The 26,943-nt window shown below is 40.0% G+C and overlaps 1 protein-coding gene across 1 annotated transcript in view; it reads right to left on the bottom strand.

The window, feature by feature from the left end:
- fndc3ba (fibronectin type III domain containing 3Ba) overlaps positions 1 to 26,943 on the bottom strand; it is a 98,865-nt gene that overhangs the window by 13,002 nt on the left and 58,920 nt on the right. Inside the window, exons 8-24 of the mRNA XM_044166122.1 lie at positions 23,221 to 23,279; positions 20,066 to 20,217; positions 19,908 to 19,967; positions 19,581 to 19,719; positions 19,073 to 19,126; positions 18,744 to 18,868; positions 17,467 to 17,641; positions 16,745 to 16,831; positions 14,557 to 14,692; positions 13,299 to 13,370; positions 11,556 to 11,674; positions 11,158 to 11,263; positions 10,283 to 10,455; positions 9,469 to 9,582; positions 8,885 to 9,034; positions 6,917 to 7,197; positions 2,359 to 2,583 (exon numbers count right to left, since the gene is read on the bottom strand). Coding sequence (XP_044022057.1) covers positions 2,359 to 2,583; positions 6,917 to 7,197; positions 8,885 to 9,034; positions 9,469 to 9,582; positions 10,283 to 10,455; positions 11,158 to 11,263; positions 11,556 to 11,674; positions 13,299 to 13,370; positions 14,557 to 14,692; positions 16,745 to 16,831; positions 17,467 to 17,641; positions 18,744 to 18,868; positions 19,073 to 19,126; positions 19,581 to 19,719; positions 19,908 to 19,967; positions 20,066 to 20,217; positions 23,221 to 23,279 — 2,227 coding nt within the window. The remainder of the gene's footprint in view (positions 1 to 2,358; positions 2,584 to 6,916; positions 7,198 to 8,884; positions 9,035 to 9,468; positions 9,583 to 10,282; positions 10,456 to 11,157; positions 11,264 to 11,555; positions 11,675 to 13,298; positions 13,371 to 14,556; positions 14,693 to 16,744; positions 16,832 to 17,466; positions 17,642 to 18,743; positions 18,869 to 19,072; positions 19,127 to 19,580; positions 19,720 to 19,907; positions 19,968 to 20,065; positions 20,218 to 23,220; positions 23,280 to 26,943) is intronic.

Genomic DNA, 26,943 nt, shown 5'->3' with positions numbered 1-26,943 from the left:
ATAAAAAGCTACCGTGGGACACAAACAAACCCCGGCCCCCTCTGCTCTGAATTCAATGACAAAAGCCGTTCAAACTGTTTTCAGTATCAATAATTTTATCCAGAGCACAGAAAACATTTTAAAGTGCAGAAAGAAATTAGACATAAACACATTATTTATGTTCTGCTAAAGCAGCGAGCATATACTGATTTTATGAACAGGATGCGCTACATGCTGTTTTTTCCATGAAGATAAAGAAAACGATTGATGATTCTCAAAATACCATCTGATCCAATTATGGTGCATGCAAACATAATCATATACACACAGTGCATCCAAGAATGGTCACAGAGACACAAACACACAGACTAGCATACTGCCATACTAATCACTGTGCCCATTAGATAAAGGTACATAAAACTCTCTAAACTGTGAAAGCTGTTTTCATTTGGCTTGCAGGGAGTGTGTTTGTGCCTACGTGCATGCCTCTGTGTTTGTATGTGTGTGTGTCGGAGAGGTTAACAGATCACAGCCTCCCGGATAGGGCCCCATCTGTTGCCTGCTGCACTCTGGAGCATTCCAGAGGTGCCAACTTGATGCCAGCCAAGCCTTAATTCAAACACTGATAGCCGGCCAACCAGTATAGTAGACGGCTGGGCGGAGGGAGAGAGCAACACAATCTGACAGGTGGGCAGACAGACTGGCAGATAAAAGTGGCTCTTCACTGCTTTCCTGTTTAGTCTGTGTCCTACTTCTTTGTTCATCTCTCTCTTATTCCCACTCTTTGCTATTTCTGCTTGGATATTTTAAAGATTCTCTAAGCACTAACATTAACAACAATACGCTCCTTCCAATTGTGTGTTTAACTCAGCAGTCATGTTCTGCACCTTTCCTTCCTCCTCAGTCTGCTAATTCTCTGTCTCCCTGTTTCTCTCTTTGTCACTCCTGTCTGACCAGTCAGTTAAATGGAAGGTTGATTGTTGGAGGCTGTACCCGGCTGGCTCCAGATGCCCTCAACGTGACTACTCACTGGTACATCTGATTACTGCATACACAGAAAAAAACCCGGTGTGTGAGTGTCTGAGGTTTGTGTGTAGTATTGACCTTTAGGTCCTGATTTGCTGTACTGACTAGCTGTGGGTTGCGAAGTCTGAGAATTGTGGTGCGCAGGGTGGCCCGAGAGGTTTAGAGAGCACATCCTCTGGAGAACATCACAGTTTCAATCCCTGGTCATATATATATCCAGTAGGTGATTTGAGGGGGAGCCAAGGGGGATGCCACAAATGTCCAAAATCCATTCCCCTTGTTAACCTGCTCAAAAGATGCTCTGTGCTTTGTCTCGCAGTGGCGCTTCACATTGCCACTTTTAATAATCGCCACAATCTCAGAATATATGAGACATAGGCTACCGGTGTTGAACTGCCAGTGGGAAGATTAAACATGTGGGAGTCTGTCCATTCTTGATTAAAAGCTCTATGTTCGCTGTCTACTTTTCTCTTTTTAGAGCACGCCATGTGAAATAATTTCTCTGACACGTCTCGTCTCTACTCTCCGTTTGTATACCTCACTAACTGATTCGACAGTCAGCAATTTATCAATATTAGCAGACGGGGGGGGAAAGAGAAACTGCAGCAGCAGCATGCCAGAGGCCAGGTCAGAAATGAACAGAGCTTGGACCAAAAGTGTCCTTAAACTTTTTTTTTTTAAACATTGACAAATTGCCTACTGTATATACCTACTAATCTTGTCTTGCCTCTACAGATGTGTGCATAGTGTTGATGAGTGTCTCTTTTGACCAAAAACGTCTACAAGCCCAAGAAGAAAACATGCTGAACAACTAATATTCATGTAAAAAAATGTATATATGCACAACTCATTAAAATAGATCAGGGATTACAGTTGCTTCTGTTAAGTGTAAACAATGTAAATTGGGGCTGGGGCTTAATTCAATAAGGAATTAAGTGGAATTGCCTCATGAGAATATGACTGTTTTGAGTTAGCATTTTGTCAAATCCTTTAATTATTAATCCTATTAATATTATGATATTGATTTCAACCATATCGCTCAGCACTAATGTAAGCATAGCTTGTTCTCATGGGGCTCTCTCAATGTTGTGAATTGTATCGCACTGTCGAGCAAGCAGCGTAAAGAAGGCCCTTCATCATCCACTATGCAGCCGTTTCGTGTCCAGTGTTAGTATAAGCTTAGTGTATATACTATGAAGTAATTCAGAGCGTATAGGGTATATAGGAGCTGCTGCTATTTTCTTTACCCTGTACAAGTGGTCTCAAATATAGTAAGCTGGACCCCTTCTCAATCTATACCATGAGGTAAACAATGATGTAAGAGAGGTGTAGATCGGTGTGTGTGTACTCCACCTGTGGTTCTTGTCCTCCATCTGTAGTGTGTAGACCATGTCATCAGCAAGCAGGGCGCGAGTGTGCGTGTTGCTGGCATTTTCGCCCCACTTCAGCTTCAGGCTCTGAGGGCCAGCCGCCGAGCATTCGAGAGGGGGCGGGGCTGGGGGGAGGGGGTGTGTCCTCGCCAGCAGGGGTGGACTCAAGGGGCTGGAGCCGATGGCATTCACTGCCTGGATCTGTACACTGCACGCATAAAGAGATTACGATTTCTTTGTTACAGAGTGTTACATTGTGAAAATCCCTAAGATAAAACATACATTTTACATTTATTGATCAGATACTACTAAATATTTTGGGAAAAATTTCTTTGGTGTTACCGTAACATATATGCCAATAATTGAATTTTAGCAAGAATGTGTGCAGGGCTTAAGTTTACAAGTTTTCAAGAGAACATGTACTTGCTGGGTATACACTAAGTATTCTTGTGCGTTTGCAGACCTATTTGTCTAATGGTGGAGGAATTTTTTGTGAGGAGGCTGATCTGGTGTATTAGCTTTGACCTCGGCTGCTTCTGTGATGCCTTCACCCATTACCGTTCTCCCATTACAATTCAATATACTCTCCAAGATGAGACTTAACTATGTCAGACTTGTTGGCCCACTTGTTTTCCTGTATTTACAGTACAGTAGACATACTGAGTAGTATCTACAGGACAGTAGATACAGAAATCAAATACAGAAATCAAATCACTGCTGCACAGTGTTTCATAAGATTTGCTGTTTGAATAGAACTTTTTATTTTCCAAGCAACAGAAAGCTGTTTCTTTTTGTCCAACTTGATTAAGGGTTATGTTCCTCAAAAAGCCAATCTAGAGATATTTAACAACAACAGACAGGCTAAAGTGGGTTCAGTGCAATGTAATTAGAATGGAAGAAAATTCTGAGTGTGTATTTTGTACTTTATACTCATATCATAAAAAATACTAACATACACGCGGACATACAAAAGGGCACACAGCTCTACTGCTAATTAAAAAGAACTTGCAGAAATTGATTTTTGTTTTTCAAACTCCCCCACTGCCTTTCTTCTAGGAATCCCCCTCCCTTCCACACCCTTTTTCTGTCAATGTCTGATCAGCTGATTAGCATCCAAATCAGAGGGCCTTGGCTAGAGAGTATCTACCGTCTGACGTTTAATTGATGATTCTCTGTAACTGTAACCTTTCATTATAACTCATGCAGCAGAGTGAAGACAGATGAGAAAGGGCAACATTCATCCATCCACTGGGTAATCAAGCATAGAGATAAAAGATGATAGAGATAGAGAAGAAGGAAGAGACAAAAAGATAAGGAAGCTTAGCATTTGATGATGAGGGATTACATTTAGGGATTTACATATCAAAGTTTGGAATAGGTGCAGTTTTTGGTTCACAGCATTTGTTTCATCATGTAGTGAAGAAAACTAAGGGGAAACATGTAACCTATTTTGGAATAAAAGGTGGTACATCAGTGGTTGCTGCACAACTATAAGGCTTGAGGTAACCATGTCTCCTGCTGAGAAAAACACTGAAATCCCTACCTAGTCACTCATCGTATGCTGAGCTTAATGGCGCCTAGCCAAATGACTAAAATCTTGAAAAAAATCAAATGGGGAACAAGGAGCATAATTGTACTTTCCTGCAAATACATCTATTTTAGTGACAGGTTTTTCTACAAAAGTCAACACGAGTAGCTAATGCAACCAATGTAAACATGCAGCGCACCGTCTCCTTTAATTACTTGTTGTTAGTAATTGAGATTTTCTTGTCAGTTTAAGAGTGCACTTTCTTAGCAATGCAGCTTTAGTGAATGTGTATTCTGTGATGTGTGACTGCGTGGCAGTTATCCTCTTAAGGTGTCTCTACAGACTTAAATACCTTTTAACATTATTAATGGACTGTGGCGGTATTAAGTGAAGATGCTTAAGTATGGCTGTGAAACCTTGTATTTGAAAAAAACAATCTCTGCTGCTACATCTTTTGAAACTAAAGACGTTCTACACAATCGTTGGAGACCTAAAGGTTATGAAGCTTGAAAACATGAAATCTAATTAGAGTCTGTAATTAGTCTAAATCATTATTTAGTAGGTGTAGGTGGTTTAGGTGTAATATTAAGACGTTTTTAACATGTAAAATGTAAAAAAAGAAAAACTAAATTGCTAGTTTTCTCTTGAACATGCAACTATTGTTACTAAGGACAGTTCTCCCCAGCATGGACAGAGGAGAGGAAAAACACCTGAAGTCTAAACATTGTTTATTAATAACCTCAGAATGAAGACAATTTAAACCTGCACTAAAGCACACACAGCCCCACTCTTGACAGAGCAAACAACATTTACTGCAGTCCTTCCAAAGCCATACACATAAATAAAATATGAATAATATTATTTGAAGGACCCCACTACTGTAAATAACAACTAGAATTACCGTCATTGGCACACACAAAAACTCCCACAGGCAGACTCTCACACACACACACACACATATACCCACATATATGTGCACAAGCACACATGCACCATGGTGCAGAGTGACATTGAGACAAAAACAACCTCTGAATGAAAACAATAGTGTGTATTCACTCTGCCTCTTCACACGTCACCCTACCGTGGACACCCTCTTCTTTTTTTCCCCTGAATTCAAAGAACTCACTACACAATCACATGCATGCACACACACACACACACACACACACACACACACACACACACACACACACACACTCTTGTGTAATCACAGAATTGCTTACAGAGGTATAGCAACGGTAGTTGGTGATTCAGATTAGCTAGAGTAGTTGTATACTGCTGCTCAAGTATAACAGGATCTGACATCACTGCTGATACCGACATCATACGGGCTATCCCTAGCTACTATATACTACTACTACTACAACTACAACTACTACTACTACTACTACTACTACACCTGTACCTTAAATTCATTTTGCTGTATAATTTAAATGTTGGATGAAAATTATATATACTGTATAATATGGTACAATTTAATTACCCATAATATTCAAAACAAGTAGAAAGAATGTGCACTAATGAAATAATTTTGTTGTTTTTATGATTATTCATAAATTAACTATTTACTAGTTAATGTAAACTGTTGTTGTTTTGGTATTTTGTGCATTTGGACCATTTCATATTTAACTTAACAAGAGTATTTTAAAAGTTGTGGATGCAGGTCCCCTAGGCGGGCATGCAGGCATCAGTTTGTTTATATTTGAAAAGCATAATTCCTAAAACAAAACTAGTTCATTTATAATAAAAATTTGATCTCATTATGAGCACAAACTCCTCAAACTTAATGGAAGTGCAAACTCAATATCTGGAGTAACTGTTTAAAGCTACTTTAATCAATATCTTTATATTAAAGTCCAACTGAAATCACATTTTATCATATGTCACAATGCCAATGTTTTTTTAAAATGTATTGTTAATAGTTTTTTATTATTAAAAGGAAGAAAAAGGGTATTTGGGAAAATATCAGAAATGCTCCTTTTCTTCTCAGCCGGCTGCAGAGGAGTGTCTGTGTTTGATTGACAGCAGCTGACAGGCTGCCGGTGTTACACCTAGGGAACGCTGAAGAATAAGGAACACAGCAGCATCTAAAGTCGGAGATATACTTGCTTTTAACTAGGCGTTCGCGTATCCTGCATCCGTTTGGAGCGTTGGTTGTGCACATCCTCAGAAATTAACGCTACGCGTCCGCAAGATGCAACACCTTATTTTGGCTGTATCAAAATAAGGTCTCGATCTACGTAGACGTATACTAGAACAGTATTCCTTCGAATTAATGCAAATCTAGGAGGCGCCATGATGAAACCAAAAATATAAAATATAAATTTCTCCCTTTTGGTTTCTGATTAGTATCTCAAAGGAGAACAAAGGAACACGTTATTTACAGAGCAGATGTCTATGATGTAGCAGAATTTAAAAAAAAAAAAACAATTTAATTTCAGCTGGACTTTAACAATGGGTTACGGTGTGTTTCGGCATCTTTCAAATAATTATTTTTGGTTCTACTCCTGTAACTTTACTGTTTTGTTCACACTCATAGCGTTATTTTCAGACGCAGCAGGCAGCTGTTTTAAACAATAGCTCTAGAAACCAACTGTACACTAACCTGCCCAGCACCAAACCTTACATTCATGAGGCTGCCACACACGACTCCAAATGAATACCAATGTTGCTCGGTATCTATTTGATGCGTAAATAAGCAAGTGTTTGCTAACATGTTGGTGGCCACAGTGTTCAACAAATTTGTTAATGCAGGTTTATTATTCCAATATTTCATACTGATTTAGGAAGGAACTATGTTTCAGATATTCTGACATCTGATGTTAATGGACATCTGCCCACCAATTAATGTCTGTGGTAGTATATTTGGGTTATATTTCTAGCTCATGTACAGGTAAGACAGTGGAAAGTCAAAATGTCAGCCCATCAACATAAATCACTCTTTGTATCCAATAAAATATCAGTTTACATGTTCCTCACATCAGCCCTGCTGTTTACTAATTCATGTCAGTACCTGTATTCGCTGTCTGGCTGCAGGTCTGTGACAAGGTGACTTGTCCCTGATTCCACAGTGATGGTTTGGTCGTCCAGGGTGATGACGTAGGAGGTGATCTCTGCCCCGTTGCTGTTTGGCTCATCCCACTTCAGCAGGAGGCAGGTAGACGGGGAGTGACCTGACTCAGAAGAGGTCGGGAGGTCCAGGAGGATAAGGGAGGAGACAGGGTCGGGATTTGTTGCTGGAGTCCGGAAACTCACCTGCTCGCTATAAGGACCAGCACCTGCCTGATTCACCGCCTGAGTTGGACACAAAAACACAGAGAGGGTGAGAAAGATATGGAGGAGATGAGGGAAGGGATGGAGGAATTTGATGATAGAAAAGAGACACAACAACCAAGACATACAGATGAAGGTTAACAGTGAAAAGGGAAGGAGACAAAGATGAAATGAATTGGCAGAAGGAGTAACACAGATCAAGAGCAAGAGAAAGTAAAATATAGGGGAGAAAAAGACATGAAGGATGGAAGAAGACACGAAAACCTGCAGAGGGAGATGAATTCAAATTAGTTGTGAAAGAACATTAGTCTATTTCTTGTGCTGTGTAACACACATTTATATTCACCTCAAGTATCCTCTATTAAATAGCCTACTTCATTGCCTCACACAAACTCAGAAAGCAGGAAACCAGGACAAAATACACCAGCTTTTTAAGAATAGATCTGCTGGATTTTAAAAGCTTCAATTCAAATAAAAAAAACCCAAATGTCTAAATTGTTCTCTGCATTTCTTTTAATTTGAAAGCAAAATGTGCACTTGTTAGTTTGTGTTAAATGTAACAAGCAAGACTGCAAGGAGTGATGGATTTATTGTAACTGTCAAAAATATACAGCACTTCCAAAAACATGAGGAGTGCTTATTTTAAAAAGTAAAAAATGCACTGTAGACAATTGCCAAGAACAGCCCAGCAACATCAATGTGAGTGCACATCAAGGAGTAGAATCGAACAGCGTGTACTTACAGAAAACTTGACATACTACTTTATCTTGGAAGTAAACTATCTACAGACTTTGAGGGTCTGACAAGAAAAACGTATATTTCAATAGTATTTCTGATTTATCTTCAGGTGTCAAAAATGTTTTAGTGAGGCTTGAAAAAACAAAGAAATGTGAGTGTCTGGCTATTTAAAGTGTTCTCATAAGACAAGTGGTACAGGTACAGGTACAGGACATAAGGAGTCAAAGAGGGTTCAACGAAGCTGATGCCTCTTGTGTGGTGTGTTCTTGCAGTCCTCTTAAGAGACACATCTGTCCTATTATAACACATGTGAACACACATGTGCACACTACCGATGCACACAAACATACAAAAAGACAAATCATGTATACACACACATAAAAGCATTGATTAGGACATTAGGATGACCTTGTGCTGTCCTCTAAACTATAAATGAGCCCATAAAGAAGTGAGCCATAAAACATGCTGTTATTGGATTCATAGCTTCACGAGACAGAGAGAGAGAGAGAGAGTGTGTGTGTGTGTGTGTGTGTGTGTGTGTGTGTGTGTGTGTGTGTGTTTGACAAATACACAGACAAAAAGGAGCACTTATTTATGCACCAGATTAAGAGTCAGAAAACAAATAGAATCAATTATCATTAACCTTTCACTGGTCTCTGTCTATTTGTGTGTGTTTCTTGATTTTGAAGCTTCCCCTGCTGACATTTGCATGTAGGTGTTGTGGATTTGTCTGTGTTGGTATCCTGACTGAGTCTCTGTCATGTTTGCAACTGTGTTCATGTGTATGTTTTCGCATGTGTTTCTGCATGTCTGCATTCATGAACTGTATAGTTTAGGTGCTTTCTTATTTCTTGTGAGCAAACAGTTCTGTGTGCCTGTGCACGAATGCAGTATCTATGTGTGGGTGTAAATAAGTGTATATGTATTTCATGCCCATCGGTAGGTTTGAGTATATGTTTATGTGTGTTACCTGTAGCCTGCAGCAGTAATCTGTGGCAGGCGTCAGGTCTGACAGTTCACACTGTGTGGCAGATCCACAGTAGATGAGCTCCATGGATTCGTCTTCCCTCGCCCACTCCAAATGGTACTCAGAGATGTCTGTACCCGAACCCTCAGGACTCTGCAACACACAGAAACACACACTCAGCTAAGGGAAACCATTGGGAACTTGGAATAAAAAATGACTGCCATAAATTTGGAAATATAGTGCGTCATAGTGCCACATTAAAGCTGGCCAAAGGGAAATGAAGACTACTAGAGACAGGCTTTATTCAATTCAAGATACAACACCAGAGACTTTCTTTCAATTTAGATACATCATCCAGGGTAGTTGGATTGCTATGAACAACACAGTCTCCTGGGTCTACTTGTCCATAACAGCCCGGGCAGACAAATTTAAATCAGCAGGTCTTTAGGTCAGTAGAAACAGAAAAGGGGAGGTTGGGCCTCTTTAGACACCTTTAAGAAATGTGGCTTCTTTGTCTCTTTCTTTCTGTCTGTCTTGTGCTTTCTTTTCTCTTAAAACTGGTTCTTTCCTGTGAGTTTTTGTCTCACCTCCCAGTTGAGCGTTACGCAGGTGTTACTGGTAAGAGTGATGAGTGGCGCTACGCACTGGCCAGGAGGACCCGCTGCAGTCGTCACCTCTGTTGGCTCAGAGAACGCCCCGAACTAAAAAAGAGAAAGGGACACCACACTGACGATGAGACGTGTTTAATCTAACACAAGTGGAAGAGGCAGCACAAATACACTGGGTTGCCTGTGTATGTCTGTACACATGAGTCTTGTGTGTTTTTATACAAGCACCAGTGCTGTATTTTTGGTGTCCTCTGCATGTGTGCGCTGTTCTTCTTAAGTGTGTGTGCTGTGTTTGTGCCTGCATTTGAGCAGCCAGCCTGAATACTACTTCGCTCTCGAGTGTGTGGATGATCAAACCAATCAGATGGTAGCTTGGCAAACTTGGCTGTTGTTAGTCTGTCTGGGACACTCTGACCTAATAGATACTGGCCATGTGTATCTCTGTCTATGTGTGTCTGTGTGTGTGGCCAAAATAAAAAACATTTTAATAAGAAGGTTTTTTTTTAATATTTGGATCCACAGATCATGCATCAAATGTGCTGAGTAGATTTAATGGCCATAAGAGCCATTAAACACAGGATTTCATGTTTGTGAAGCAGAAAATAAGAATTGCTTTTATACATTTTGAATAGTGACTTGAGATGCATGGTTCTTGTACTTGTTTAATCAGGGAAGTGATTTTTTTGTGGATTTTATGGTGTTGCCTGGCGAATTACTAGTTCATGGGTTTTCTATTTATTTTTTTTATTATTATTGATCATATTCCTGCTGTGTGTGCATGTGAATTTCTCACCCCAGCCTCATTGGCAGCCCGCAGTCGGAAGCTGTATGTTGCACCAGGTAGCAGACTACCAACGGTGCATTGCAGCTCTGAGCCATGGTAGACCTCTGCTGGCTTGGTGTCCCCCTCACTCATCTCCAGGCTGAACACACACTCCTCACATACTCCCTCAGACACAGGGGGGTCTACGGGGCCACAGATAGAGACAGAGAGCAATTACAATTAAACCGTGATCAGATGACATCTGATCATTTAATCAAAATCATGTGTGATGTAAAGACACAAGTGATATGATGATATGATGGATTTTGTACATAAACTTTAAAAGATTTACTCAGTACTATGTTTGGTTTTAGATGCATACAGTGTTTACAGATCAGTTCACCAGGTGCATTTCTAAATCACTTCCAAGGGATTCTTTCTTTCACCAGCTGCTTCACTTTGGCTGCAGTATGGTTAAAGTAATAAATGATGGAGACGGTGGGGGAAACCCACAAATACATTATGTCTGACCTTCAACTCGAGCCAATAATTTTAGAAGCGCTGCCTAAATGTGAGCTGATTAGGGCTGTTGCCAGCTGTATTAAACTGGTTAAAACAAGAACTTCCTCAGTGTTTCAGCCTGGGAGACTTTTGCCTGCCAACAGATAACAGTACTAATCAGCAATAATTAGGAAAGTCAAGTCAGATATGAGGCTAGGTTAGGCATTTAATGGGCTAAATTAGGGCTCAATTAGGCTGAAACATGGTTGACCAAGGTTACATTAGAGTTGGCCAGGGGAACATATTAAGTAGCCAGAGGGTGATTTAGCCGCCTTACATAAAAGACTTCAAATACATTTTGGTAAATAAAACTAAACACAGTGTACGTGTATGTCTGCACTCACCCCATTCTAACTGCACTTCCTTGTGTTTGGCTTTACCCACCATCCTTGGCGGCTGGCACAGCCCTGGTGGGACGCTTGATGTACGCACCGGAACACTAACAGTGCACTTCAGGAGCAGTGATAAACACAGGAAATCAAAACAAAAGAGGATAAACTACAGTTAAAGATCAGTTTGATTAATAACGGGCAGAAATGTTAATTATACTAGCTTATGTGTGTGCAGATTGTAGATTTTCCCACATTTTTCTACATGAGCAACACTGATGCATCACTGTTGCCCCACTGCCAACTCAAGAACTGTTTGTGAAAATTCTAATTTACCACTCTGAAGTTGATTTTGCATATGCGTGTGTGTGTGTGTGTGTGTGTGTGTGTGTGTGTGTGTGTGTGTGTCTTACCGGGCTGTGTCCTCCGGTGGTGATGCTACACACACGTAGGCGGTAGAAGGTCCCAGGTGTCAGGCGCTCACATGCACATTCTGTTGCTGGACCACTGTACGCTACCTCCCACTGGCTTGCTGCACACACACAAAAACACAACTGATCATATACATGAGCATAAGTGTACACAGAATATCCTGCTGTTCCATATGTATGCTGCAGCTGACCTAATCATTTTCCCAGAAACAGAATCCCATTAACCTAATCAATGCCTGTACCACTTTATGTTGCTGTTTTTGTTCTGTTGATGGATTGTGTAGACCTGTGAAATGTATTATTCCATCTGTAAAGCAGCACTTGTGTTATATGTACCACATATGCTTGAGTCATTTACATACTCTGACTACAACATAAAGTGAGTTCAAGTAAGAGTTCAAGTAAACTTTCAAGTCTTCAGTGCCTGTTGAATGGAACTTGTTTTTTTATGCCGAAACATCTGTTTCAGAACAGTAATGCTACACACACAAAACACACTTAATAACATAATGAATAACAGCAAACACAATGAGATGAGTCAGAGCCATCCTGAGAGTTCACCGCTGGTGCAACTTAGTGAGAGGTGAGAAGATGAAAAGGGCACAGAAAATGGATGAGGATGAGACAATATACAGATCAGAGAACAGGGGAATCATGGGCAAAAAATTCAGTTTTACTGTGCAAGGTATCTGAAAACCTATTTTTCATGGTTAGCTTCTTACAGTGAGCTAGTTAGAAAAGTTTTGGTTCTTTCACATGAGATATTTCTGTATTTTGTGTGCGTTCTTCTCACTGGTTTAGTGGGGTATCAGTTTGAAAAAGGTTACGTCATGTACTTCCTTGCACCAATCAAGAATATTGGAATTAGAATCTGATGACAGTTGGTGGGTTGTTTGGTCAATGTCAATCAAATCTGATGCAGCAGATGAGCTGAGTTTTTGAACATTAAGCTCTTGATAAATAATAACTGAGGATATTTTTTTTCTGAACTTTAACTTTTATTGTTGCTTATTTAGTCATGGATATTAAATGTTATAAGGAAACACAAACACAGCTGCACTTGCTGAGATAAATCATATCACATCGTGTCATACTGACAGAAAAGCGTAAAAAGAGTAAATTTGAGTTGCAGACAATCAAGCCAAGAGATAAATTTTATATACATTGTATACATTTAGCCTATTAGGCCAATCCACTGGACTTGTAGTTAAAGATGCGTTGCTGTTAAACTGAATTCCTTGATCATTTTTACTGATATTGTTGTCAAAGTTGATGTTTGTGCACAAAGCAAAAATGAAAGAAGAAAATGAGCTTTTGATATTCTATTCTTCTGTTCTTTGACATTCAACATAATTCTTTGGTGTGATTGAATGAATACAGATTCAAGAAATAACACCTCTTTTATCTACATGCTATATAGACTGAAAGAATAGAACATTTGGTTTTGTGGAGCGCAGATCTAAGGAAATCTAAACAACGCTGTGTGCTAAATTGATGCTAACAACGAGTGAATTATGGCTGCTATCTTCTTAAGAGAGTAAGTGAGGGAAATGGACGCATAGAGAGAACGAGCACAGGGGGGAGAGGACGGATGGTACATTTTGAGCTTTGTTTTATAAAATGATGTGCTTCAAGCACTCAAATTAGCTAAATGTGTGGCATGGATGGATGGATGAATGAATGAATGGACGGACGGAAGCACGAACAGATAGATGTAAATCTTACCTTCAGAGCATCCCTCTGAGATCTCTAGCAGGTACGTAAGAGCCTCTGAGCCCCCATTGTCCTGGGGAGGATCTGTTGGAGGAATAGATGGACTCATTTTAGTTTGGGTTAACATCATGCATCAACATCATGAGCTGGAGAACAACTTAGAGGAATACAAGTAAAACATGTCAAATTTCCAACATGACCTTTAAGGCCTCAGGAAAAGGTGCTATAGGACTAAAAATGGCCCAGTATCACCACAAAATCTATACAAAAATTACATAACACACATCCATAAGTCATTTGGGACTCTTCATGACATTTAGCATCCTCATCAATCATGAAGACATTGCACAATAACTTTCGGGGGCTATGGCAGACTGTTTGTCTTTCAGCCAAACAAAAATGAGAATTCCAAAAGGGCACAGTTATCAAACTGCTGCCAAATGTTTCAGTAGCAAGGGAGCTGGTAAGAAATTGCTCTAGTTTATATTATTTCTCTATTCATCTATATGTAGACTATTTTAAAGAAACTTTTCAGACATTGTGATGGTACCTATAAAATAATACACTATTGGGAACAACCTACTTGGCCGTGCCTCAACTCACACTTATTGTATCAGTACTGTTGCCATAATTGCAGTTAAGCACACCCTTGGGTAGTACTGTTTTAATAGTAAGTGCCTAAAGCCAAAATACAGCACATAATGGGGGAGTGCAGTGCAGCTATATCACTTTGAAATGGTCAGGCTGTAGTGAGTGGAGAAATCACATTTACTACATAATAAAGACAATTGTTTAGCATTCTAAAAACATGTTGTTTATAGCTATTAGAGTCCAATCAATTATCTGAATAGAGATCAAGAGACATACAGTAAGATCTTTGCCATATTTACAACATTTGTGAAAGGACAGGCTGCCCTGACTCCTGCAGTACTAACGCAGGACAGATGGATGATAGCAGACATGATGGCTTTTGTGGCTGCTACCTTAGTTTCAGGATAACACCCCAGAGGCAGAAGTTTGTCAGTGATTTCCCACCTTTCATCAAACTTTTATTATGCAACATGCTCTGCTAGATTGAAGATTGATTTTTTGAAGTTGAGTTTTTGAGTGTACATTACCACTCATAAAAAAAGACAGTGTGCATTTCCACTTGCATCTTGTAAGTGTTTGTGTATTACAGAATGTGCAAGTATTTGTGTATTATGAATATTGTTCATCTCTGTGTCGGTGTACAGTACGTGTGTTTGTATGTGTGGGTGTGTATCTTTACCCCATGTGACGGTAAATCCGTAGGGCGTCGCTGCGGTGACACAGGGTGTAGATGGAGGGCCTGGTTTGTCTGGATTGGTGGTGCACACCAACACTTCACTGGGACTGCTCTTTCCCTCCATGTTCGATGCTATGAGCTGCACGGAGGGAAATGGAAATGGACAGAATGGATGGTTAAAGAAAGGAGAGTGTAAGGTAAATGAAAGAAAATGGAAAGAAAGTAGGTAAAAGAAAAGGAGAGGAAGAGGGTGACAGAAGGACAGGATACAGAGGAAGAATGGTATGAAGCATAAGGCAGAGAAATGGAGGAAAGAATAGAGTAAAAGAAGAAACAAAATTAGTAAAGATAGAGGGTAAGACAAAAAAGGGGCACATGAGTGTGGTTAGATGAGAGAAGGGAACGTATAGAGAAATCTATCAAGAAGTAAAGGAACTGTCCTGATTAATAGGAGCTATTACTCTCTGCTCCTTCATCTGTGTTTCTCCTGGCTCCTCTGCCTTCATTTCTCTTCAGTTTACTCCCGCCATTCCCCATCCAGTGGACAATCAATCTGCTTTGTTCCCACACCGCATGAACATCACAAAGAACACAGAAGTGTCTCTTTGTGAGCGAACATGTGTGTTTGTGTTATTTAAACATCTACCACCTCATCGGACAATGTGAGTGAGGACATGTACACGTGTGTGTGTGTGTGTGTGTGTGTGTGTGTGTGTGATTCATGTTCTTATATCCCAGTGGGTACTTCAACATGAATGCACACTAACCCTACATGGGTAGAAACTGCTTTTTGAGGGTTAAGACTTGGGTTTAGGGTACAGGTTACAATTAGGTTAAGGTTAGGGTAAGGGGCTGGGGAAAGCATTATGTCAATGACTCTCCCCCACAGGGATAGTGAAACAAACTTGTGTGTGTGTGTGTTTGTGTGTGTGTAACTACAGGTAAGGTGTTATTTGGGATGATCACACCATAACACACTGTTGATAACAAGACACACACAAGAGTACCTGCATTAACACAAATGCAAACACACTGGCACACAGAGATCTACTGTTGGTACATTTTGTTTCACAATGTCCTCAGATTATGATCAGCTATCACAGCTTTTAGTAGAGCCAAACAGTGTTCTCTACTTGCTAAATGGCTGGTAAATTGCCTTGTTTTACTACTGGTTAAATTGCAGCCAATTCTCTGGTGGTAAAATGCTGTATTCGTTCCTTGATTGATGGATGTTGTATTACCGCTGAAAGATACCTGGATAGGTTGGCATCCTTGAAAACATTTTAATTTAATGGAAAGAGAAGATGAAAGATGAAAAGGCAGACAGGATGACTCTAGAGTTAAAAGCAGTACCCTAGAAGACACCTGAAAAAACTAAACTAGGTCAAACAGCATATGCAGCTCAGCCTTTTGAAGGTTTGTTTTAATCTTCTTTGAATACCACATTATTTGGGTTTTGTATAACTTTAAATCTAATTTTGCTGTTTATATTGTAACATCCTATGTGGCAAATCCTACTCATCTCATAAAGCCAAAGCAGCTAATGATAATCATGCTTATTATTGTGCATTCCTATCATTCTGACACACATCATTCAGAAACAGACATTTGCTGTATTTCTCAAAGTCTCAAACTATTCCTTTAAAGGTAAAGTGTGTAGGATTTAGTGGCATCTAGTGGTGAAATTGCAGTTTGCAACCATTTGAATACCACTCGCCTCATCCTCCCCTTCCAAGCGTGTAGGAGAAACTACGGTGGCTGCAAAAAACGTGAACAGTCCTATCTAGAGCCAGGGTTTGGTTTGTCCATTCTGGGCTACCGTAGAAACATGGCGGTGCAACATGGCGAACTCCGTGGTACGGGACCTGCTGCCTCTAGATAAAAACGGCTTATTCTAAGGTAATGAAAACACAACCAACCATTCTCATTTTCAGGTGATTATTCACTAATTAATTATATTATATTATATTCCATTTCTGCCAAGAGCTCCTCCTAAATGTTACACACTGGACCTTTAAAGCATTTTTGTGACACAAAAATGGGGGGGAGGGGGGTTAAAAACAAGGAGGAAAATATAGTTCCCTTATCATTTTCTACACAAAGATCCTTCTGATAGTCCTCGTACACACACAGAGGCAACACTTGTGCAAAAACAAACACATACCGGCATCCACATCACATTATCACTTACCCTGAATTTATACTGTGTACTCCTCTTCAGGCCTTGTACAGTACAGGTCAAGTTTTCTCCAGTGTACTTTGGATGAAAGTCTGTTCCCTGTAGGAGATACACTGTCAGTAATCTGTGTGCATATGTATGAGAGCTTATTTCAGCATGTATTGGCATCAGTATAAATTTTTGAGCATATGGATGTAGTGCTGACTTTTGCATTGTATATGTGTGTTTGGGTATGTGTGTGTGTGCGCGCGCACATGTGCGTGTGTTTGTGAGAGGGGTGAAGCAGTATGTGGAAGGATTCCCTTATATACATGCTGAATCACACTGCATATGGTGTGTGTTTCGGTGTGTATGCTTTTGTATTATAGGATTTACTGCTCTGTGCATCTGCTGTACATTTCCCCAAACAATTTCGCAATGCATTATGTATGTAGTTTTTAATATTTTCTCATAACCTGTTTTTTAAAGTACATAGTTTCCTGGTAGAGATATTTTATTCTCCTCTTTCTCTTCCTGTGGGATTCAAGTGACTTACAGCACAGAGCTCAATCCAATAACAAAACAAAACAAAACCAAATTAAGATTTCATGTTTACTGTGGTAGATTATGTAGCTCCTGCCACGTTCAAATCTATGAGGACTGTTTTTAATGTAATGGAAAAGAACCTGTGCCAGTAACATCACCTTTATATATGTTTTCATATAATATGGGTGCTATGGGTGTGTGGTGCTCACGCTGTTGTCCTCCTGGATCTCAAGTGTGTATTTGAGCTGCTCCTCACTCGGACTGCCCTCAGGACGCCCCCATTCCAGGGTCACCCAGGACACCCCCGCCCTGACCAGCCGTGGTGCCAGAGGCAGAGCAGGCAGGGTGCCCATGGTATAAAACACCACCTCTGTGCTGAAGCCACTGCACAAAACACAAACACACTTCCATTTCATTCACATTTTTGTTTTAATTTAAAACGTTGAAGTAAATTATTGACTTGTTGGCGCATTACTTTTGAGGGGAAAGGGACAGCAGTGCAAGAGGGAAGGGAGACTGTGCACCATGAATTACAAATTCAGCAGTGACGGGGGAGAGGAGCATTTTTGAAAAGTGAAAGGATGAGAAAATGTGAAAAGGAAAGGACACTGGCATCAGTGCTCATTTGAAGGGTGTGCAGGGGTTCGTGTGGGGTTGCAGGTGAGGATGAGGGTGTCGGGAGCTCCCAGTGGAGACAGGAAGACGAAGAACCATGATAGGGGTAAAATAGGATATATATACATGTCAGAAGCCAGATGGAAAATATGGAGGGGTAATTTGAGAGTTGCAGGAGGGAAAGAATTTAAATGTACAGTATGACCAGCAGCAGAGGTCTGGGAGGATGGAAAACTTAAGAAAGAAAAGAAAAATAGCAAGTAATAAAATGCTTGCGTGTGCAATAAGGCCGCATAGAGTTTAGCCACAGAACTAATATCTCCTCCCTCGCTCTCTTTGCCCTCTATCACCTCCTCCCTTCTCCCTGTCACCCTAACGACTGCAGGCGAGATGCTCCCCGCCATAATGACAAAGAGGAGAGGAGACAGGAGGGAAAATGAGAAAGAGGAAGATGAATCATGTCACATGCAGAATAAAAGCCACAGATAGACTGGTGCATGTTTGTGTGTCTCTGTCCATCATTATAGGGCTATACAGATTTATTCAGACTCTATCATGGAAACACATATGTTGTGACTGACATTGATACAATTTGCAGAGGTTGATGCAATTTACAAAGGTATAAGTGTCCATGGTTACTAAAAATATGGTTTGAGACCTCACATCATATTAAAGGGCCAACTGCCAGTTCCTGATGTGAACAGCTGTCATGTATTTAAATAAATCCGTGCTCCTATGGTATATGAACAAGGAACATGAAAGAGTTATGGCGTCTGCCTTCTGTGCTATGTATGATGATGTTTGCATGAATACACTTTTTACTTGAGTGTCTGTGTGTATAGCATATGTGTTTGTGTATTCAGAACTGTACCTTGTGCCAATGTCATTGTGCGCAGCCACTCTGAATGTGTAGCCACAGGCGGGGTACAGTCGTGTCAGCTTACAGTGTCTCTGGCTCCCAAAGTAACATTCTCTGAAAACACTGTTCTTCTTTCCCTGCAGAGGAGAGAAGAGATGGGTGCACAGATAAAAAAGACCGACGTGGACTGAAAAGGCATAAAACACAGGCTTATTACATCTTGTCTGAGGAGCTGAATGTTAACATTCGTTTGGTGACGTCTGTGATAGGTATAAGTGCTTTTTAAAAATAAGGGGAAAGAACGACAGATAATGGACATCAAGAGCGAGAGACAGACTTACCTCATCCCACTCGAGCAGGTAGTTTGTGATTTTGGATCCATTGTCGCCCGGGGGCTGTGGACGATAGGGAAATGGGCCGAGCGAGGCAGACAAGAGACAAGAGCGAGATGGAGGGATTAGTCAAGGATAAAAGAATCTGACACTGAGACAGACAAAATACCTGTTGTGTTTTTATGATTGGCCTCATATCCTCTCTGGGTTACTGATGTCACTCAGTCAGTGACAGTGTGAGTGGAGCAAAATTACTTGTGCAGAAAAGGTCATAGAGGGCGGAGGGATGTGCCCTGACGGCATTGTACAACAATGCGAGAATGTCTCTCTATTAGGTGCTGTAGGACTGATAAAGTCAAGCTAGAGGATAAACCAGGTGAAGCAAAACATACATACACTTGTTTGGTACAGTAGCTTTTTAGTCACTATGATGTTTATTGGGTTGAAATGTTTTCCTGTATGAGTTGTCTTTGAGATGAATAGGAGTGTCTGAACATGAAGATGTCTGTGCCTGTACCTTCCACTGTAGTGTGAGGGTGCTCTTGGTGCGGTGGGAGAGTTTCGGGGATAACGGGACGTCGGGGATGCTGCAGTGTGTGGTGAACGAGCCGGCCTCTGAACACAAGCCTCGAACCGAGTTGTACATTGCAGACACCCTTAAGCAAAAACACAAGAAATCAAATGTTCAAAAACATGGCTAGATGAAGCTAGAATCGTTAGAAAGGGAAAACCCACAGATCTAACATACAGAACATAAGAATGTAACAAAAACACAGGTATGAAAGTAAAACATCATGACATCCAAAAAGAATGAGTTAAAAACGTCCTCCGGCAAAGTCCTTACCGTACGTGGTAGTCTGTTGCTGGTCTTAGGTCTTTCAGATGGTACTCCAGTTCTTCGCCACTGAAACACACATACAAACAAAGCACAAAAATCCCACCAGTGTACTTGCGTATTTGTAGCTGATGCTGTATTCTTTTAGCTTGGAGTGTGTTTCCTACCTGTATATAAGGCGATACTTTCCGTCTCGTCCCTTATCTGAGAGAGAGACCTCGAAGGAGCAGGACACAGGCATCCCGTTACTATGCTTGTTTACCAGCCCTGCTGGGGGGCCCCAGGACAGTCGTGCAGCCCGTGCCTGGACATTGGACACCTGTAGGACACACATAAACATATGTACTGTATGTTATATACAAAATGAAACGAAGCACGGTTACCCATGCACAAAATGTTTCCATGTATGTAGTGTGGCATTTGGTTAGCAGATGTACACAGGATAATTAATTTAATACATTTTTATTTGTAAGTGGTCCTTTCTATTCTAGGCAGCAGTAATTCTACTCCCATATATATTATAATATTATATAATATTTAGGTAAAATCGTTCTATAAAGGTATGTGTATGTATTTGGCCCTGTATGTGTGTCTGTGTGTGTGTGTGTGTGTGTGTGTGTGTGTGTGTGTGTGTGTGTGTGTGTGTCACAGTAAAGCAATGGTTCATTGAAACCATTACTCCAGATTCAGCTGCTCTTTCTGGCTCAGGAACATCCATGCCGGGAACAAACAAGAAAGTTAAAATGAACAAACACCAAAAAGGCCTGCATGTTTGTGTGTTTAACTGTGTGCCTTTCTGTGAGCCTGCAAGTGTGTGCATGTTTATGGGAGTTTTAGTTGCGCCACATGGTGGGTGAGCCAATTTAGCGTGATTTAGCACAATCTGCTGCTATTCCAGACTCCACATCCACTGAATAGGCAATGAATGTGCCTTGAGGGCATTGCAAACCACAACCATGTCTAGACAGTCTATGAGGAAGGCAGACAGACAGACACGAAAAGACGGAGAGACAGAGATGTCATTTCAGTTTTTGATCATAATGATTAGGTGTTATGAGATCACATCACTTTGTCCACATGCCTGAGATCGTCTTTGATGGCAATTTATTAACAACTAAGCACACGTTTTTTTAACACTTTGTTTATATGAACACTGTGGATACATAAATATGATGCCAAGCCTTCCACGTAATGAATGACGTGATGATGAATGCAACGACACAGTAAAACAGCAAAGGAGACCGAGACAAAGTGACAGAAAGCTGAAAGAAAAAGGAATAAAGAAACAAGAAATGAAAAGAAAAAGAGGATGAGTAGTGGAAATGAAGAATGAAGGGCGCCATTTAGAGGTGTGTGGTCCTCTAGCCCTTTGACCCTGAGAAACAGCCTGTTCATCATCTACAAATGATTTGCCTTTTACGCAAAGGCCACTGAAAGTGAGGTGGTGATAATCTACTGCATATCCATCATCAGTCCTCGTCTTCTATTAACTGCCCATGTAGATACCCAACTCTAAGTTATTATGTTAATACTGTAATATTCAACTTGTATTCTCATAATAGAAGAGCATTTAAAGCATGTAAATCCCTTAATCCAACTATGACACTCTGTTAGTTTTCATCATATTTTGTTACATGGCCACAACAATCAATCCGCTTGATAATGCACGTCAAAGATGTTCAGCTGAAAAGACACATTCTCTCTTCCACTCTTTTGCCATTTATCTAGGTTACAAACTTAAAAAAAAAAAAAACATGCGCACGCTCTACTATGTTGAAGATAAAAAATGTGTTATCACACAGCTATATTTCAGCCACAGCCACAAGGGTGTATACCATGTTAACATCATGACAGAAAGGTCAGGTGTAAAGTTGAATGCCAGAGGGTCCCAATTCCTATGCGCATACAATTTTCTAATGTTTAGTAAACTAAAATAAAAAGAACTGTCACATTGTCCCTGATTAAATTTATTTGATGTGTCTTTTAACCAAATACCCATAAATTAATTAAACAAGACTGTACCATCGATTTCATGGCACATGCTGATTGTTTATACTTTCATAGGTAAACAGTGCACAACATACAATAGGCTAACTCAAAAGCTGAATGAGCAAAGCATCTATCAGTATCCATGGTGATGGATATTTCCTTCTCATAGCATAAACATTTTAAATTATGTAATACCTTGCTTTGAATAATCAAATCATGTCATGTGCATGTAAATGTAGCCAGTGCTATTATGAGCACCCAGGCCTTTGAGGTGAAAAGTAGTTCACATCTTTCTTCAAGCACAAAGAGTAAAATGGTACAAGGTGAACTTGCAAGCGAATAACTCCCCCCCACAGCCTCTCATATTTTAAGTCAGCTGAAGACACATGTTTTTTCTATGAAAGCAAACAATTCAAACAGAAGAACAAGATAACACTGTGAACATTTTGAACTGATAAACTTTCTCATATAAGCTCTGCCTCTGTGACACATGCTACCGTGTCTGTATGGTACACAGCTGAAGCCATCAAGAGGCACTTTTGCTGTTGCAGGAAGGACTTTAAAATTAACAGTCTGCCCCTATAGTATATATCCATACCAAGTGACAGAACATCACATCTGCAGTTTATGACATAAGAGATCTCAAAATTTTCCCCTTCTTTCCATACCATTTTCTTTTTCTTCTCAGTATCAGCTATAATAAACTTGCAGTATCAATGTAGAGATGATTTGAGGTTATGAGAGCAAATAAAGGGAACGGCTCAAAGCTCTGAACTAACCTCTTCTTTTCATGTCTTTCCCTCTTTTGACAGTCCATTTTCTATCTCTCTCTCCATTCTCTCTGTCTATTTCAACCCTTGTCATAAACTCACAGATAATCAAATGGTCCAATTGCACAGGATGCTGACCAAACTGCTTTAACCGGGAGTGAGCAATCCCTCTCTACCAAACCATGTCTGCATGGCTCCAGCTCATTCATTCACATTCCCCTTGGGGAAGGAGAAAAAGCTGTTAGTGTTTAGTGTTTAAGGCATAGTGGAAAGTAAATGGATGAACAGATGCTGCCCTCATGTGGCCAGGGTGAGCTGAGCTTACCTTCCCTGTGACTGTAATTAAAAAGCCCTGAAAATGACTTCAAAATGAGAGATACACTTCATACGAATACATACATACAAATATGGTAAATACATCATTCATCATTCATACATCAACACTCGTGCCAGATTTGACTTCATCAGACAAGAGATGATTGATGAAAATGGTTAAAAGTATGTTGGGTTTGTGTGTCTGTGTATGTGTGTGCGTGCAGCTGCGGGAGGAGTTGCATACCAACCTGTGGTTTGTCGATTGCAGAAAGCATGTCTTGAACACGCTTCCCCTCTGAATCATGATCTAAGGAGAGAAAAAAAAATAGAATATATCAAAAATCTTCCAGGTTTTTTCCATTTAATATTCAGCAAAGAAAAGAGAGACTGGCACTCTTGGTGTGACAAGAGGAGAGAGATCGTGGAGGAATTTGTGCCACATGTCGGGTCATAATTGCAATCTGTGTGCATAATTCCTACATTTCTGAATTTGATTCTGACTGCTGACTTTTTTTACTTAAATAAAAAAAAAGAAATGAAAAATTCCGCCATCCCAAGTTTCAAAACAGATGCACATTAGCAATTTTGGCAGTGCTGCTGAAAATGGGGCTGTTGATTGACAAGGATAGGGGTTTTCAATTACCACAAGCCATGTTACTGTGATATATGAAATCTATGGCTCATTATTGTCCAAGGTCAGCCAAGGTTTGCATCTAAATTGAGAAATTGTAGGGTCAAAAAGTCAGCTAAAATGCACTGTGACTCCCTAATCATCCCTAATATTGTCTGTGAAAATATTCTATCCGAATAGTAATTCAGTCATCTGTGAAAAAAACCCACAGAAATAGCCCAAAATAGAGTAAAAACAGACCTAAATTCTAAAAAAAAGTGTGTTGTCAAATGGTGTGTGATGCAACACTTGTTTTCTTGAGCAACCGCCTATTTCATCTCATCAAGTCATGATGAACACAGCCCATGGAAAAAAATACTAAATTATCCAGCGTTCCACAGAAAGGCATTAGTCACAAATCCCTGACCTAGAGCAAATAAAAAGGGGATCACCAAATAAAAAATATAATATATATATGACTCATATTCCACAGTGACTATTCTGTTCTGAACATAGAACATGTTGATTATTTTTGGAGGCATTAGTTCATAGAAATCATTATCCTAATCATTATTATGTATCTTTTTCAATCAGTTGTCCCCACACCTGTGAATATTTATCCACAGAATGATCTGACGTCAGCAGTGTTGTTGTAGCCCCGCTGTACAGCTTGTTATGCATGACATTATACTGAATACAATGTTATATGTATGTAATGACTGCGTTGCTATATAATGATGATGCTGGATTTTATAACTCCACAAGCTTACAAAGAAAAAGAGGATTAAAATATTTCTCTTTATGACAGTATTTTTAAGTTGTTAAGTTTTTTCCACTTTTATTTATTTTGATTTCACTTGATGATTTGACATAGATGCCATACAACATACTGGAACAGATATACAGTGACTGATAATTCACATATGTGGTGCCCAGGAAGAGGCTCCACATTGTTTCCTGTGTGGCAGAATAATACTGATACTTGATACTTGATACTTGATACGTGAAAACACCAATCAGACATCAGGTGTTAAGAGGAGTAAATGTTGACTCATATGATAAGAACAAGTGTAATCACTATAAATACTTCAGTCATTCATGATGAAACCATTGATTAGTTGACAATCAGAAAATTACTTTAATCAATTATTAATTTAAGTTATTGATCAAGCAAAAATGTCAAACATTTAGGTTTTGCTGTTTTTCTCTGTTCATTAGAATTGTAAATTGAATATCTTTGGGTTTTGGACTGAAACAAGCAATCTAAATACCTCACATTGTGCTCTGTGAAAGGCTTTTTTTTTTTTACTTTTTTCTGACATTTTGTAGAATTCATTATTAATCAACAAATCAAAACATGAATTGATAATAAAAATAATCATTAGTTGCAGCCCTAAAGTTCATATAGGTCACTTATTAGGCATAAAAATACTACTGTTCTTTCTACTCTACAAGCAGACTGTGTTGGGGTGTAGGACAGCCTCTTTGAGCATGATATTGGGTGGACTATTCCATTGTAAGGGAACACACACAAACACACATAATGTATGTGTGTACCATAAACATATGCACACAAACACACACCCATGTAGGTCAGTTCTGGTCCAGTGATACGATGTGTCTAAATGTAATTTATTGGACACTCTGGGTTGGTAGGAGGGCGAGTGAGTGTGTGTGTACACATGTGTGGGTAATGGAAGTCTCCCCCCGCCCCCCCGTGTGATCCCCGCAGTTGAGGTTTTTCCGACCAGAGGAGGCCTGCTTTCTCCATCTGAGTCTGACCACTGTAAATCACACAGGATGTGTACGTGTGTGTGTGTGTGTGTGTGTGTGCGTGGGTCAGCAATACAAGATGTGTATGGAACCAAGTCTGTTTGATGAGTGTGTTACAGTGTTACAGGACTGACTTGCAAGTACACATACACAGTATACTTGTGTACAGAGCAGTTTGTTTTACGAAGATCACTGTATACTTGGAGCAAGTGATAAATGAGAGATTGTGTGTGTGTGAAGTGTGTGTGTGTGTGTGCGTGTGTGTGTGTGTGTGTGTGAGTGGCTAAGTCCCTCTGACAGGTTCTGTGGAGGAGAGGGCCTTACTGTGCCTGGGGGTACACTTATGAGTCATGGCAACAGTGATGTCATGGAAGCACAACCTCAACTTGACCTCCGTATGTGTGTGTGTGTGTGTGTGTGTGTTAGACGGAATAAAAAAGCAAGCGCAAGAGAGAGACAGCGAGTGTGTGTGTCTCCAAAATCCCAGTATCAGGTTACAGGAGATTCATGATGGGTGATAGGAGGAGTGGAATTAAGCTACTGTGTGTGCATGTGTTTGGTCTGGTAGTGTGGGTAGACTTCAACAGGTGAAGTACAAATTCTGCATCACTGCTAGTCACATTGGCTCATTAGCACACTTTATTTCATATACACACTTGTCCCCTTTCATCCATTCAAACAGACAATTTGTTTTGGAGTTTCAGACCAGATCTGTGAGACAACAATTCGCCCTTTCAAAACTCAAGTTTCAACGTTTCAAAACTATTTTCCCAACATGTGTGCACCAGTTTTCAGATCACCAGGAGAGCAGTGACAAATTTGAAACTCTGAAAATGTGTTGGAGAAACACTGTAAAAAGAGTGTTGCAGTTATGAAGAAGGAAAACTCAAATACAGAATAATGTTTGCAGAGATTTTTCCTAGGCTATTAAAACATTATGCAAAAATAAACTTAGTTTCAATCTAGATTTCAAGCTTTCAAACACTGAGTTTCAACCTTTCGAAGCCTTTTCTCAATTTCGAGATATGACATGATATTCATCCCATAGATTCCACCCATTCATCACAGCTGAGTGAAAACAGAGAATATGCTCGTTTAATGCTGCAGTCCTGTTGCTACTTGTCTGCTGCAGGTAACACAGTTAAGACAAGAAGAGGTGTAATTCCATTACAGCATTATTTCAGCTGTCTCGTTCAGCAAGCAACAGATAATCAAACGACATGCATGGGACACGAACAGCTTCTCTGGATGTTACTGTCACTGTATTATTGGGAATGGGAGAAATTAATTTTGTTTTTCTGCTCTGACTGTAAATGGTAAAAATCAATCAAAAGTCATTTCCTTCTTTTGTCAGAGACGGAGGCTGGTGCTGTGATCGCATTTCTATTCAAGAAGTGATTGGTAATGGACTGTTTAGGAAGTCTTCAACTAGAAATGAGAGAATTATGAAATAAAGAGGTTTAAACACTGAGACAGCCATGCAACATCATTTGTTTGAGAGTGAAAGAGCGCAGATTTCAAAATAGGGCTGTAAAATCTGATCTCATATTAACATTTCCAATGCACAGTTCATGTAAATGTACTTTCT

Source organism: Siniperca chuatsi, linkage group LG15 (genome assembly GCF_020085105.1).
Source record: "Siniperca chuatsi isolate FFG_IHB_CAS linkage group LG15, ASM2008510v1, whole genome shotgun sequence".
Taxonomy (NCBI): Eukaryota; Metazoa; Chordata; class Actinopteri; order Centrarchiformes; family Sinipercidae; genus Siniperca; species Siniperca chuatsi.
The sequence above is the reverse complement of the archived record's forward strand: the minus strand, read 5'-3'. Positions and strand labels throughout refer to the sequence as shown.